A 15,875-nucleotide genomic window follows, 5' to 3' on the forward strand; every position below is an offset into this window, starting at 1 on the left:
AGATTGCAATTCATCGGTCTGCTGAGCCAAACGGACTATAGGCATATAGAGGGTTAACTAACCAGTGATAAACACGCAGGTGCCTGCTATGTTACGTAAATAGTGATAACCCGAGAGATATTCACCACGGGCGACCTCCAACACTGAAAACATAGTGATAACCTAGTTAATGTATACTTGTACGTCACATCAGCCAGTCAGCAGCAAACAACGTCGGATACACGTACATTTTACTTTGACGGAAAGGTCTTCTCAAAGGATTGAATGATGGCTGAGTTTCCATGTCTTTCAGTGCTTCTGATGTGTACGTCCATGGTCTGGTTTTGTAACTGCCATGACAGTACTGTGTCTGTCATGGACAGACTAGACCAGTTGGAGACGGAACTGCTTGATAACAAGATGGATTCTCTGCGAATGGAGAAAAGGCTACTAAATATCATAGATGATGCTAAGACAGCATTGCGAGCTGAACTAAAGGAAAACATACGGGATCAAGTGAAACAAACCATGGCTGAGATTCTGCAAGGAGATTCTCTTCAAGACATTGTGAAAAGTGAGGTCGTCTCAGAACTGAGGCATGTGAAACATGGTTACCATCAGATGAAGAGACAATTGCATCATGTGTCAAGATCTCTTAAAGACCTTCAGGTCAAGACGATCGTGTTTCATGAATCTGTCTTGGAGAAGGCCCGGGTTTGTAATGAGACGGATCAGTTCAAAATATCACAACCGAAGTCATCTCTTGTGCCTGAGTCTTCTCCCGTTACTGTTAATACTACGTCTACCCCGCGATCACCTGCTTTGACAACGCCAGTGACGAGACCCAGACCATCGGCGTTGACAACGTCAGTGACGACACCCAAACCATCTGCGTTGACAACGTCAGTGACGACACCCAGACCATCTGCGTTGACAACGTCAGTGACGACACCCAGACCATCTGCGTTGACAACGGCAGTGACGACACCAAGGCCGAATGAGGAGAAAATTAGGATCCTGATTGCTCCACTCTGGTCACGCTACAAGCATCAGTTTCGTCAACTCAACATCCACAACAACTCCCTCAGTGTCTATCCGTATCATAATGTGAAGAATGTTGGTTGTGTTGCTTACATAGCAAAGACTAAAAAACTTCTCATAGGATTAGACAACCCTGATATGATAGTGTCATCTACACTGGACACAAATCAAGCTACAGTGCTACATAGAGGAGTAGAAGCAACTGGCATGGCAGTGGATGAAGGGCAGGACATCGTATTCTTGTCCACGTTTCGACCACAGTACACAATTTCCAGAATGTCTACAGAAGGTAAAGACTTTAGTACTATCATTAACTTATCCAATTACGGAGGCGTTCCAAAACAAATCACCCTTGATACAAGGAGAAAGAAGATATATGGGTGTAACTACGGGAAACTGTTCTCGGTGACATATGATGGACAAGGTCTTGAAACTTTAGCCACAGGACGTTACATGTATGGGGTAGCCCTAGATCAGACAGCTGGTGTGTTGTATTATAATGACTGGAAGACACTGATGAAGATGACGGTGTCCAATCATTTGAGTTCAGGGGTGACTACACTTTATGCTAGGCCCTGGAACATGATACTGTATAGGGACACCATCTACTTCAGTGGGAACGGTCCTATCATTGGTGCGGTTAATCTGACTCACAATGGTGTTGCTTTTACTCGCAAGCCAATATTCATGGAGGGGTCTGTTGATTTACTTTTGTGTTTGATTCCCCGAAATCCGTAATAAATAATTCCATGAATTTGAAAGTACTCAATCCTAATTGGTCAATCTGTAGTTTCGAATCAGAGTAAGCACGTCTGATTTTAACAGCTGATTTTACTACCACATTACCTTGGAAGGTAATATTTAAAGAAAAATACTAACCCTTGATGGTTTATCGTGTATTTTTCTAAGGTGTGTTGATAAACCTGCTGTGTATTGTATTTTAGTTAGAATATCATAACCTGTTGCATATGTATACTTCATGGTTATGCTGCCGTCAAATCGGTCGTTTCAATTGGAGGTGGATATTGTGATTTGAAAACCCGTGATTGAACCATCATTAGTTTCTCGCTAGTCCGTGATACAAATCCAGTTTCCTCTCACTGAACATCATTGTGAATAATCAGTTCACATTAACGAGGCACCCGTGACTACGTCGCTTGCAGACACAGCATCGTACGGATTGTGTACGAGACCGGGCAGTACATGGCACCGAGCAAGTGAATGGCATTTTCCGCGGCAGCAGCTCCTGTGTTTGACATGGGAAGCGGAATATTCCCTCTCACAGGTCCTGAGGAAGAAGTTGTCATGGGATTTGTTTACTGTGGACTGTGCGACTGGTTTGGCTTTTCGTCGTCTCTATTGTTGCATTTAAAGAATTATACTTGCATGTTACATTTTTGCTGAACGGTGATGATTAAGTTTCACAACTGTTGCTACGTTGCCCTTTTTGCTGTGTTTGCTGTTTTACGCCGCACGCATCAATATCCAAGCTATACTGCGACGGTCTGTAAATAATCCAGTGATCAACAGCATGAGCATCGATCTTTACAATTAGCTAGGATACGTTGGAACGTGTCAACCAAGTCAGCGAGCCTGATCACCCGTTAGTCGCCTGTTGCGACAACATGGGTTTCTGAAGGTTCATTCTAACCCGTACCTGTCTCCAGTCTAACGATCCCCATTTTGTTTGACCTTTTATCTTGGTACCCTCAAAAAACGCAAAATCTACAATAAATGCATCAAAAACCTCAGGAAACAAAAAATATGCATGAACTATTTTGTGTGTTTGAGATTGATAGAAGTCCCCTAGAATCACACTTAAACATTAATGTTCATAAAACATCAATTTGAAATTACAATCGCTTGTTAAAGTGACTCCCCCCTTCATGTTGACTGAAAGAGCTCGTTTTGGAGACACTACCCATCCCCTTTCAGATGACGTAATCATAATGACATAACCTATTCTGATGTTTCACTTATTCATACATGATGCCAAGGGTTCAAACTAAACACTGAATGGTCACACAAGTGTCAGCTCACAATATATTGTAAACAGTGCTAGCTTGAATATCTAGACACAATGTTTTAGGAATTTTGAAATGGGGGTGTCCTTAAAAAACAGCCTCCGACTAAATATAAATCAAGCAATCCAAATCTTTGACTGTTGATTATGACGGAAGTCAGCCAATACTATACTGAACATATTATATATGATATACTCTGAGGGCATACCATTATCCAAGAGGTACCGAATGACAGATCGTTTTTCATTTTCTGCAGTTTTGTTAGAAATATTATACCCCAATGTGTTGTGATGACTAATATCTCATTAACCACATTACCCACATGTGTAAAATTTTGGATATGACTTTGCTTAAGATTCCTTCAAAATAAAATGGAAGCTTTTCAAACATTGGACAAGAATACAGTTAGTTTACGTACATTTTGAGAGACCCACGGAGTTTGTTTAAAAACCTTTTCATTTTCAGGACATAAACTCTGCAAAAAACTCACAGAGTTGGTCTGGTGTTTATTATGATCAGTGTTTCATTGAGCATTATATATTTATATATTTTCTGAGTTAGATTGCAATTCATCGGTCTGCTGAGCCAAACGGACTATAGGCATATAGAGGGTTAACTAACCAGTGATAAACAGGCAGGTGCCTGCTATGTTACGTAAATAGTGATAACCCGAGAGATATTCATCACGGGCGACCTCCAACACTGAAAACATAGTGATAACCTAGTTAATGTATACTTGTACGTCACATCAACCAGTCAGCAGCAAACAACGTCGGATACACGTACATTTTACTTTGACAGAAAGGTCTTCTCAAAGGATTGAATGATGGCTGAGTGTCCATGTCTTTCAGTGCTTCTGATGTGTACGTCCATGGTCTGTTTTTGTAACTGCCATGACAGTACTGTGTCTGTCATGGACAGACTAGACCAGTTGGAGACGGAACTGCTTGATAACAAGATGGATTCTCTGCGAATGGAGAAAAGAATACTAAATATCATAGATGATGCTAAGACAGCATTGCGAGCTGAACTAAAGGAAAACATACGGGATCAAGTGAAACAAACCATGGCTGAGATTCTGCAAGGAGATTCTCTTCAAGACATTGTGAAAAGTGAGGTCGTCTCAGAACTGAGGCATGTGAAACATGGTTACCATCAGATGAAGAGACAATTGCATCATGTGTCAAGATCTCTTAAAGACCTTCAGGTCAAGACGATCGTGTTTCATGAATCTGTCTTGGAGAAGGCCCGGGTTTGTAATGAGACGGATCAGTTCAAAATATCACAACCGAAGTCATCTCTTGTGCCTGAGTCTACTCCCGTTACTGTTAATACTACGTCTACCCCGCAATCACCTGCTTTGACAACGCCAGTGACGAGACCCAGACCATCTGCGTTGACAACGTCAGTGACGACACCCAGACCATCTGCGTTGACAACGTCATTGACGACACCAAGGCCGAATGAGGAGAAAAGTAGGATCCTGATTGCTCCACTCTGGTCACGCTACAAGCATCAGTTTCGTCAACTCAACATCCACAACAACTCCCTCAGTGTCTATCCGTATCATAATGTGAAGAATGTTGGTTGTGTTGCTTACATAGCAAAGACTAAAAAACTTCTCATAGGATTAGACAACCCTGATATCATAATGTCATCTACACTGGACACAAATCAAGCTACAGTGCTACATAGAGGAGTAGAAGCAACTGGCATGGCAGTGGATGAAGGGCAGGACATCGTATTCTTGTCCACGTTTCGACCACAGTACACAATTTCCAGAATGTCCACACAAGGTAAAGACTTTAGTACCATCATTAACTTATCCAAGTACGGAGGCGTTCCAAAGCAAATCACCCTTGATACAAGGAGAAAGAAGATATATGGGTGTAACTACGGGAAACTGTTCTCGGTGACATATGATGGACAAGGTCTTGAAACTTTAGCCACAGGACGTTACATGTATGGGGTAGCCCTAGATCAGACAACTGGTGCGTTGTATTATAATTACTGGAAGACACTGATGAAGATGACGGTGTCCAATCATTTGAGTTCAGGGGTGACTACACTTTATGCTAGGCCCTGGAACATGATACTGTATAGGGACTCCATCTACTTCAGTGGGAACGGTCCTATCATTGGTGCTGTTAATCTGACTCACAATGGTGTTGCTTTTATTCGCAAGTCAATAATCATGAAGGGGGTTGTTGATTTACTTTTGTGTTTGATTTCCTGAAATCCGTAATAGATAACCCATGAATTTGGAAAGTACTCAATCTTAATTGGTCAATCTGTAGTTTCGAATCAGAATAAGCACGTCTGATTTTAACAGCTGATTTTACTACCACATTACCTTGGAAGGTAATATTTGAAGAAAAAAACAACCGTTGATGCTTTTTCGTGTATTTTTCTAAGGTGAGTTGATAAACCTGCTGTGTATTGCATTTTAGTTACAATATCATAACCTGTTGCATATGTATACTTCATCGGTCGTTTCAATTGGAGGTGGATATTGTGATTTGAAAACCCGTGATTGAACCATCATTAGTTTCTCGCTAATCCGTGATACAAATCCAGTTTCCTCTGACAGAACATCATTGTGAATAATCAGTTCACATTAACGAGGCACCCGTGACTACGTCGCTTGCAGACACAGCATCGTACGGATTGTGTACGAGACCGGGCAGTACATGGCACCGAGCAAGTGAATGGCATTTTCCGCGGCAGCAGCTCCTGTGTTTGACATGGGAAGCGGAATATTCCCTCTCACAGGTCCTGAGGAAGAAGTTGTCATGGATTTGTTTACTGTGGACTATGATTGCGACTGGTTTGGCTTTTCGTCGTCTCTATTGTTGCATTTAAAGAATTATACTTGCATGTTACATTTTTGCTAAACGGTGATGATTAAGTTTCACAACTGTTGCTACGTTGCCCTTTTTGCTGTGTTTGCTGTTTTACGCCGCACGCATCAATATCCCAGCTATACTGCGGCGGTCTGTAAATAATCCAGTGATCAACAGCATGAGCATCGATCTTCACAATTAGGATACGTTGGCACGTGTCAAACAAGTGAGCGAGCCTGACCACTCATTAGGCGCCTCTTGTGACAAGCATGGGTTTCTGAACACCCATTCCAAACCGGAGCTTCACGGGATCTTCTCGATCTTCAAGGCAGCAACTTCTGTGTTTGACGCGGAAACCAGAATGTATGCTTGATATCACCACAATTGTTGCTGTTGACAGAACATTGCGTGCTGAGATGTTGTGACCAAATGCATGCAACAATGGGATAGGTGTTTTGAAGGTGAACTTTGTGCTTTAAAGGGTTATATACTTCACTGAACTTAAAACTTGTTTCATTTGGTTTGTTGTTTATAGACGATCTCAATTTCATCATTTAGCTGTTTATCTGGACATGTTTTGTTCCAGATAGCTGGTGTCCTCCCAAAAGTTAGACGTCCCAAAAGTTAACGCGTTAAAACAACAAAGGTTATGGTTGGTTGCACTGAGGTTCACTACATTGTTACCTTCGTTAATTAATGGACTAGTCCAAATGTACTAATCCAACAATGGACAATTTAAATGGTCAATCAAATCTGGAACACGTTTTCATGGATAACAACTTCTTTATTTCGTGAGTGCGACGTTTCGATACAGATTCTTGTACCGTTGTCAAGCAAGAGTGCTTGACAACGGTACAAAATCTGTATCAGTCGCACTCACGAAAAGAAGAAGTTGTTATCCATAAAAACGTGTTCCATATTGTACGTCTCAACTTCTAAAAATGCCACTCAAACAAGCCAATCAAATCATTCAAGATTTAACATTTCACATCTTTCACATCATTCACTATACATGCAAGAATGTGAACCAAGCCTGATTGATTTGACTGACAACTGGGGTGTCTAACTTTTGGGACGTCTCACTTTTTGGAGTAAACCAGATAGCTGACTGAGAACGTTTATATATCCTGCCAGCATTGCATGACATTTCCCAGATATATAGATAAAACAGATGTTAGGCTATCAGCCGTGTGTGTTTTTCGTATCGAAACGTTTTTGTTGTATTACTCTTTTCTGCGGCATTAATATCATTTCAAATTAAATGGAGCGGAACCGTCATTGTTTTCATTAGTAGACTGCGAATAAAATACTTGTGTGAAATTTCTTATTGTGGTGTGCAAAATGTCGGGTACTCTCTCTCAGATATGTCGTGTTTTTGTGTTCATTAGTAGACTGCGAATAAAATACTTGTGTGAAATTTCTTATTGTGCTGTGCAAAATGTCGGGTACTCTCTCTCAGATATGTCGTGTTTTTGTGTTCATTAGGACTGCGATTAAAATACTTGTGTGAAACTTCTTATTGTGGTGTGCAAAATGTCCGGTACTCTCTCTCAGATATGTCGTGTTTTTATGTTCATTAGTAGACCGAATAAAATACTTGTGTGAACCTTCTTATTGTGGTGTGCAAAATGTCGTGTACTCTCTCTCAGATATGTCGTGTTTTTGTGTTCATTAGTAAACTGCGAATTAAATGCTTGTGTGAACCTTCTTTTTTTTCTTTCTTTTTTCTTCAAGCATCTATTACAGAAATCTTTGCCGCCACGGTTAAGTACACATGGTCCCTACAAGTCCCACGTGCCTGGGGTCAGCTGGGTTTATTCTCATTCTCAGTTTTGCGGCCATGAACTTTGTGGGCATAAATTCCAACATGGGCTTCGGCTGAGTATCGAGGGTAATAATGATCTCCGCTCAACTGCTGGTGGAACAGCTTGCCACCTTCCTGAAAAGCGAGGAACATGGCGTCCAATGTCTGTTGTTGGGCGTCCAGCCGACTAGACGACTAATGGCATCCCAGAGATAAAATACTCGACTGGACCAATCTACATCCTGTTGGCTGGCCAGTGGAATATTGTGATATTATGGAGTCGAAGAAATTCAAAATGGGGGAAACGATTGACGATATTATGGAAAACAGCAGAGTAATGTGTATGTCGTTTCAGACGATACGCTCACTTGGTGAACTGATATCAGCATTCTGTCACTCAAACGAAAAGTATAAGATTATTTTTTTTCATATCCTTCTACAAATGTGTCCGCAAATATTTCATGACATCGAAACTATGTGCGAATAAGTAGGATATTATATCACCACGAAAATGTATTACTTATACCTGACAAAAACTAGTTCAGCATCTATTAATGAACATTATCCAGCCTCATGTAAGAATGTCGAGTTTTGATTGGTTCACGTGACTCTGATAAAATACCATGTACATCCGTCACGATCCGCGAGCAGGGAGTACAAAAGTCGTCTTATCCCGCCACGCCTCGGTGACCACGCGAACTGAGAAAAGCGTACATCGCCAAGCCTTTAGTAACGTGCGCTGCATTGAGGTCAGTCGATCAGCTGGTGTCAACATGGCATCTCACATAAATAAAAACAAGTCGATTCGATGCGTATTGTTTTCTTTTGATTTAGTAAAAACATTCGGCTAGATAAATGCGTTATTACATCGTGTCGAGGGAAATACGGGGTTTTATCAGTCCCGAGTAAAGTTGTGAATACAAATACAACCTTACTCGGGACTGATAAAACCCCGTATTTCCCTCAACACGATGTGATAACTTATAATGTTATTGTTGCACTTACACTACAGCCATCACAACACGGGGTATACAGTATCCTCATCACCTTCAGTGTAGACCATTAGCATCAGTCATTACACAAACATAATGTAATACTAAGTGCAAGACAACGCTTTAACGTAATGGCCTTTCCTCGACAGGTCGTTTTTCTATTTTCCATCAATCATATTTGTCGATTTAGCTTTTTCTTCTGCAACTAACGGGATTGGTGGTCAGGCTCCCTAACTTGGTTGACACATGTCATCGTATCACTGGATTGTCTGGTCAAGGCTCGATTAATTACAGACCTCCGCCTGGAATATTGCTGAGTGCGGCGTTAAACAACCAACCAACCACCTTTCACCTGTCCCCCAATAGTAAACACATATTATTTACTGTATATCTATTCTGTGGATCTTGCACTACACCCTTTTGCTGAATATTACCATATGACAACCTACCTACCGTAATATCAAGAAAGCAGGATGTCCTTTAATTTCTTAAGGTGAGGTGAGGTGAAATTGGGTTTTACGTCGTACTTGAGAATATTTCGCTCATATGACGACGTGCATGCGTGTGTATGTGTATGTGCGGCTGCTTGTACTAGCCCAGACTTAAGCTGGTTTTATAGTGCTAGCCCACTGAGATACCATGCCGCAGTGAAGCATGAATACCCCACTCAGACACATTATACTGACTCCGAGCCGACCAATCCTTGTTGTACCTATTAATGCCGAGCGCCAGGCAGGGACCAACAAGTACCATACTTTAACATCTTTTGGTATGACGCGGTCGGGGATCGAACCCGCGACCTTCCGCTCTCCGGGCGGACGCTCTAACCACTACACCACGGAGGCGGTCGGGTTCAATTTGAACCCACAGTGCAACAATTGTTTGTTCTTTAGTGAGTGGTTGAATGAGTTCAGTTTTACGCCGCTTTTAGCACAATATTCCAGCAATATCACGGCGGGCGACACCAGAAGTGTGCTTCACACATCGCAACCATGTGGGGAATCAAACCCGAGTCTTCGGCGTGATGCTCGAACGCTTTAACCACGACCTTCCGCTCTCCGTGCGGACGCTCTAACCACTACACCACGGAGGCGGTCCTAATTTCTTAAGAGTGGTATGTGAAACTTAGAACGAGGGAATGATATTGCTGTAATTTAACTTTCGTTCAGCAAGAGCATGAAATTGGTTTTTTGTGAAAACATTCTTAATTTGGTTTAGTTACTTTCCAACATTGATCTCTTCTATTAAATATGAAAATTTAATGACTGTTCGTTTATATATTTTCATCTAATCAAATTTGCCATAATCGTGATAGAGTCGCAATCGTACAATCGACTATGTATCGATTTATGACGGATGTGGTAAGGGTTTTGTCGTTTCTATTCACAATTTCAAGATGGCCTGATTCTTACCTATTACCATATGACAGGTGTACTAGAGTAACTGATTCTTACCTATTACCATATGACAGATGTACTAGAGTAACTGATTCTTACCTATTACCATATGACAGATGTACTAGAGTAACTGATTCTTACCTATTACCATATGACAGATGTACTAGAGTAACTGATTCTTACCTATTACCATATGACAGATGTACTAGAGTAACTGATTCTTACCTATTACCATATGACAGATGTACTAGAGTAACTGATTCTTACCTATTACAATATGACAGAAGTACTAGAGTAACTGATTCTTACCTATTACCATATGACAGATGTACTAGAGTAACTGATTCTTACCTATTACCATATGACAGATGTACTAGAGTAACTGATTCTTACCTATTACCATATGACAGGTGTACTAGAGTAACTGATTCTTACCTATTACCATATGACAGGTGTACTAGAGTAACTGATTCTTACCTATTACCATATGACAGATGTACTAGAGTAACTGATTCTTACCTATTACCATATGACAGATGTACTAGAGTAACTGATTCTTACCTATTACCATATGACAGATGTACTAGAGTAACTGATTCTTACCTATTACCATATGACAGATGTACTAGAGTAACTGATTCTTACCTATTACCATATGACAGATGTACTAGAGTAACTGATTCTTACCTATTACCATATGACAGATGTACTAGAGTAACTGATTCTTACCTATTACCATATGACAGATGTACTAGAGTAACTGATTCTTACCTATTACCATATGACAGATGTACTAGAGTAACTGATTCTTACCTATTACCATATGACAGATGTACTAGAGTAACTGATTCTTACCTATTACCATATGACAGAAGTACTAGAGTAACTGATTCTTACCTATTACCATATGACAGGTGTACTAGAGTAACTGATTCTTACCTATTACCATATGACAGATGTACTAGAGTAACTGATTCTTACCTATTACCATATGACAGATGTACTAGAGTAACTGATTCTTACCTATTACCATATGACAGATGTACTAGAGTAACTGATTCTTACCTATTACCATATGACAGATGTACTAGAGTAACTGATTCTTACCTATTACCATATGACAGATGTACTAGAGTAACTGATTCTTACCTATTACCATATGACAGATGTACTAGAGTAACTGATTCTTACCTATTACCATATGACAGATGTACTAGAGTAACTGATTCTTACCTATTACCATATGACAGATGTACTAGAGTAACTGATTCTTACCTATTACCATATGACAGATGTACTAGAGTAACTGATTCTTACCTATTACCATATGACAGATGTACTAGAGTAACTGATTCTTACCTATTACCATATGACAGATGTACTAGAGTAACTGATTCTTACCTATTACCATATGACAGATGTACTAGAGTAACTGATTCTTACCTATTACCATATGACAGATGTACTAGAGTAACTGATTCTTACCTATTACCATATGACAGGTGTACTAGAGTAACTGATTCTTACCTATTACCATATGACAGGTGTACTAGAGTAACTGATTGTTACCTATTACCATATGACAGATGGACTAGAGTAACTGATTCTTACCCATTACCATATGACAGATGTACTCGAGTAAATGATATCGTGTAACGTCTTAGTATTATATAGTAACTGTGTCAATGTCATTACTGACATTACCACATCAAGTAGCAATAACAGGGAGTGTAAGTGAGAAAATAATCTGTCACCGGTGGGGCAGGATACGCTCACCTTTTCGCGAACACCTGGTATCATCATTACTTCATTGTGATTCATAAACACATGCGCTGTCTTCGTATCACATAGTGACAATCACTGGATTGTCTGGTCCAGACACGATTTGTTTACAATCAACATCGTACAGCTGTAATACTGCTGGAACACATATATACTCATGATATAGTCACGGTTGTACAATCGACTCTGCTGCTAGCAGCGATTTCTGATGGATGTGGAAAAGGTTTCCAACTTTGCTTCTCTTCTCCTTCTTCTGCTACCTATTGACCGCCACCGTGGTGCAGTGGTTAGAGCGTCCGCCCGGAGAGCGGAAGGTCGCGGGTTCGATCCCCGACCGCGTCATACCAAAAGACGTTAAAATATGGTACTTGTTGGTCCCTACCTGGCGCTCGGCATTAATGGGTACAACAAGGACTGGTCTTCTCGGAGTCAGTATAATGTGTCTGAGTGGGGTATTCATGCTTTACTGCCGCACATACACATACACACGCATGCACGTCGTCATATGAGCGAAATATTCTCAAGCACGACGTTAAACCCAATTTCACCTCACCTCTGCTACCTATTGCACTAGATCCAGGTTGGGGACCTCTTGTGCACTGATCCCGAGAAGCAATAAGGAATCCGTGGAGCTGCAAGCTCTTCCATACCTAGAATCAGACGCCTAGACCGCTCAGCCACCGCGGCTTCCACAAAAATGTAAGTCGGACAACAAAAGTACTAGAATCTGTACTTTACTAAGAAAGTGTAATCCCAAATATAACATATGTTACATTTGACCACTTTCTAAATTGGCATTGTGTATTTCATAGCTTTCGGCCGTGGGATCCGTGCCAATTAACACTTATCAGAGGGGTACACAAAGTCCTCAGTCTAGACTACCAGTTGTCCGACTTCATTTTTGTGGAAGCCGCGGTGGCTGAGCGGTCTAGGCGTCTGACTTTGTGTGCTGGCGATTAGGTGCCTGACTATGAGGGTGTGGGTTTGAATCCCGGATGGGACTCAACCAAAAAAGTACTAGAATCTGTACTTTACTAAGAAAGTGTAATCCCAAATATAACATGTGCATGTTTGTTTACTATGTCATGAAGCATCTGAAACAACCACTCGTGTATTGTGTATTATCCATGATATATGGGAGAAACTTTCAGATTGGCTGAAAACTGACCTGAGTACATTTTAGTGATGAAAACATATCGAATGTTTCCAGATGAACAAGCCTTTGCCTATGTTTATGACAGGTGCCACCGGTAGAGCATTATACGTTCACGTTTTCGCGAACACCTGATATCATCACTATTTGATACCGATTCATAAATTCATGCTCCTTCATTATATCTTATAGTGTCAATCACTGGATTGTCTGGCCCAGACTCGATCGTTTGTAGACTGAATGTGGCGTCAAACAAACACAGGATATAGTCACAACTGTACAACCGACTCTACCTTTAGCCAAAATGTCTTACGAACACGGAAAGAATTTCGTTGTTTCTATTTGGATACAAACATACGAATAGCAATTCACTTAATGCAGTAATCATGGTACCAAATTAAGGCTTTACAGATGTAATAGAAAACAGTTAAAACCACTGGCTCAGAGTCCCTGAACCACATTATTTTCCCTAATGCGTTGCCCTCCCTGCAAAGCTAAAGCACTATTTGAAGTAAGTCTAGGCCCCGATTTCTCGAAACAAACTTAAGTCTGAGTTTTGACTTAAGTTACAGTTTTTACTCAAATTTGAGAAAATGCATATGCCAGAATGAACTGAAATCGACATTGAACTCAAACTTAGTAGACAATTTGAGTTTGGTGGATGGATTACTTAAGTTGTTTGGGCTTTTTTTATTTTTAAAATGCAGTTGAGTTAAAAACCCAGCTGTTTCAACTTGTCAAACTCAGTTTGAAATTTGAGTAAAAACATAAGTTTGTTTCGAGAAATCGGGGCCAGATTTTCTGGGACGCCTTTTCAATCTAAATGGATTTATTTGATACTATTATACATATTTTGAGACTAAGCGTTAGTCTAGTTTCCATGTCTCTACACTTGTTATTTATTCAGAAACATTTTAAATACAGTAATAAGTAAAAATTTAGAATTAAAAGAAAAACAATTACTCCGGCCGTTTTTAATATAGCGACACTGGAAAAATATAACCCGGATGTTCACAGGGGAAAACAGTTTAAATCGTCTTGATGTGATTGTACAGTTAGTGCTGTTAGAATCGTATCGCTCTGGGATTATGTTACATTGAGTTCCCACATTACCTTCTGATTAAAAGAACCCTACAAGTTTCCCTCTAAACAGTCATGATATAAATTGTTGTGCATGTTAACGATTAGATTCTAACCATATGCACACCGAACATAAATAGTGGTTCATTAACTACGTCGCGCCGTCCAACACAGGCGCTAGCCTTGCTCCAAGCTTTAAGGCTGTACTGAAGGTTTAGCCCATGTATAGTAATTCTATCCTGTAAAGATGCAGGTCTAGATCAGCGGACAGTCAGAGTGGGGTGGGGGGTGGTGGTAATTTATGAAAAGTATTGAAAATCAAAATGAAATTGTAGTTATGGTTAGGTAGATATGGTTTCGTCTTGAAACCTGTTTTTACGCCCCCGAGTCTAAGGACGCCAGTCTGTTAGAGGGATATTAATATTGTTTAGAAATTATCATTTAAACTATTAATCATTACCTTTCGAGACTCGTGCAAGTGAACACAGGCACCGGCGTTTCTCAAAGCTGCTTGTTCAATTAATCTCAGCGCATCTCTGGTGGCAGAGCCGAGGGACTGGTAGTTTTGTAAGAAGGCTCTGTGAGAAGCACTGAAACCATTACCCGTCGTTCAGTGAGAGATACAGATGGGAAACAAGCAGACTGATACCCTGTTAGTCCGCGATATGCAGGATAATCAGATTCATCAGTTAATGTGCAACATTACCTCTGCCAATTAGAGGAGCTCCTTCCTTTGGAGTTCACTTAATGATTTGATAAATGGATCTTGGAATTTCGTTTAAGTCTGGAGAAGTGGCAATTTGGACGGTAACGGAGTGCTCTTCAATAAACAACAGTGCGTTTTCTTATTACGGCGGTTAAGTGAAAGATTTTATATTCTAGTTAGCTATTGCGTTTCATACAATTTATGGGAAGTCTTATTTTGAGAAAGTTATAGCATACAATGGCTTACATTCAACAGGGCAGAGTTTAGCACGAACGTTCTTGCTGGAACTGCTCGTGGAGGTCCTGTTGATAAACGTTGGGTAACATCTCTTACAAACGTAATTAGAATTAATATCAAGTATGATACTTACTAACTCTAGATATATAAAGATATCAGTACTGAAAGCGGTCTTCAATGACAATACAGTAAGCTTGATTAACGCTACGTCTGTACTAACATTTAAGAACAACTTATTATACAAACATTAGCGCAGTTTCTGTTATTAATTTGTTTGTAAACTATCAGCCTCCTTACTAACCTCAACCTTAAGCCCTATTATAAACCTCCAGTGGCGTCACTCTATTGTTCTAACGAGGCTGTATTTCTTGTCATATCCCGATGCCCCGTTGCTTAGGGGGCATTACTTCAATATCGTCCCTCTGCCCGGGGGTTTTCTGAGCAATTGACTTTGAATTATTACTTGTTTTGAAGATTGATACGACTTTGTCTTGCCATCACTGAATGCGATCGTGAAATATGACGTTATTGAAAACTTCGAACCGGTTTCGAACCCGAAACACTTCGCGCTTGGCGGTTTGATCCACTAGGCTACGAAGGATCGCTGTGAAGACGAAGATTTTTTGTCAGCATGAACCGTGTGTTCCTCCCAAGACGGGTAGTGCGGGAAGCGCACGTGCAGGGCACGGGTAGCGCGTGCAGAGCACGTGCATTGCGCGTGCAAGGCGAGGCGTCGGCTGCCAGTCTCATCCCAGTTGCTTTCAATAGTAAATACCAAATATTGAAATTATATCTAAAGTATATCTTCGGTCGGTTTATAAGTTGGATAAAGCATGA

At 40.6% G+C, this 15,875-nt stretch overlaps 1 protein-coding gene across 1 annotated transcript; it reads left to right on the plus strand.

Annotated features, from left to right (window-relative positions):
• The first annotated feature begins 205 nt into the window (after positions 1-205).
• On the plus strand, positions 206-15,647 carry LOC124290310. Its single transcript, XM_046727023.1, has 2 exons — positions 206-1,309; positions 15,513-15,647. Exons 1-2 carry the CDS (start codon positions 265-267, stop codon positions 15,515-15,517), a joined length of 1,050 nt encoding a protein of 349 aa, XP_046582979.1. The 5' UTR covers positions 206-264; the 3' UTR covers positions 15,518-15,647.
• Positions 15,648-15,875: the final 228 nt, after the last annotated feature.

The sequence above is a fragment of the Haliotis rubra genome, unplaced genomic scaffold (assembly GCF_003918875.1).
Source record: "Haliotis rubra isolate DU_JTF1 unplaced genomic scaffold, ASM391887v1 Scf461, whole genome shotgun sequence".
Classification (NCBI taxonomy): domain Eukaryota; kingdom Metazoa; phylum Mollusca; class Gastropoda; order Lepetellida; family Haliotidae; genus Haliotis; species Haliotis rubra.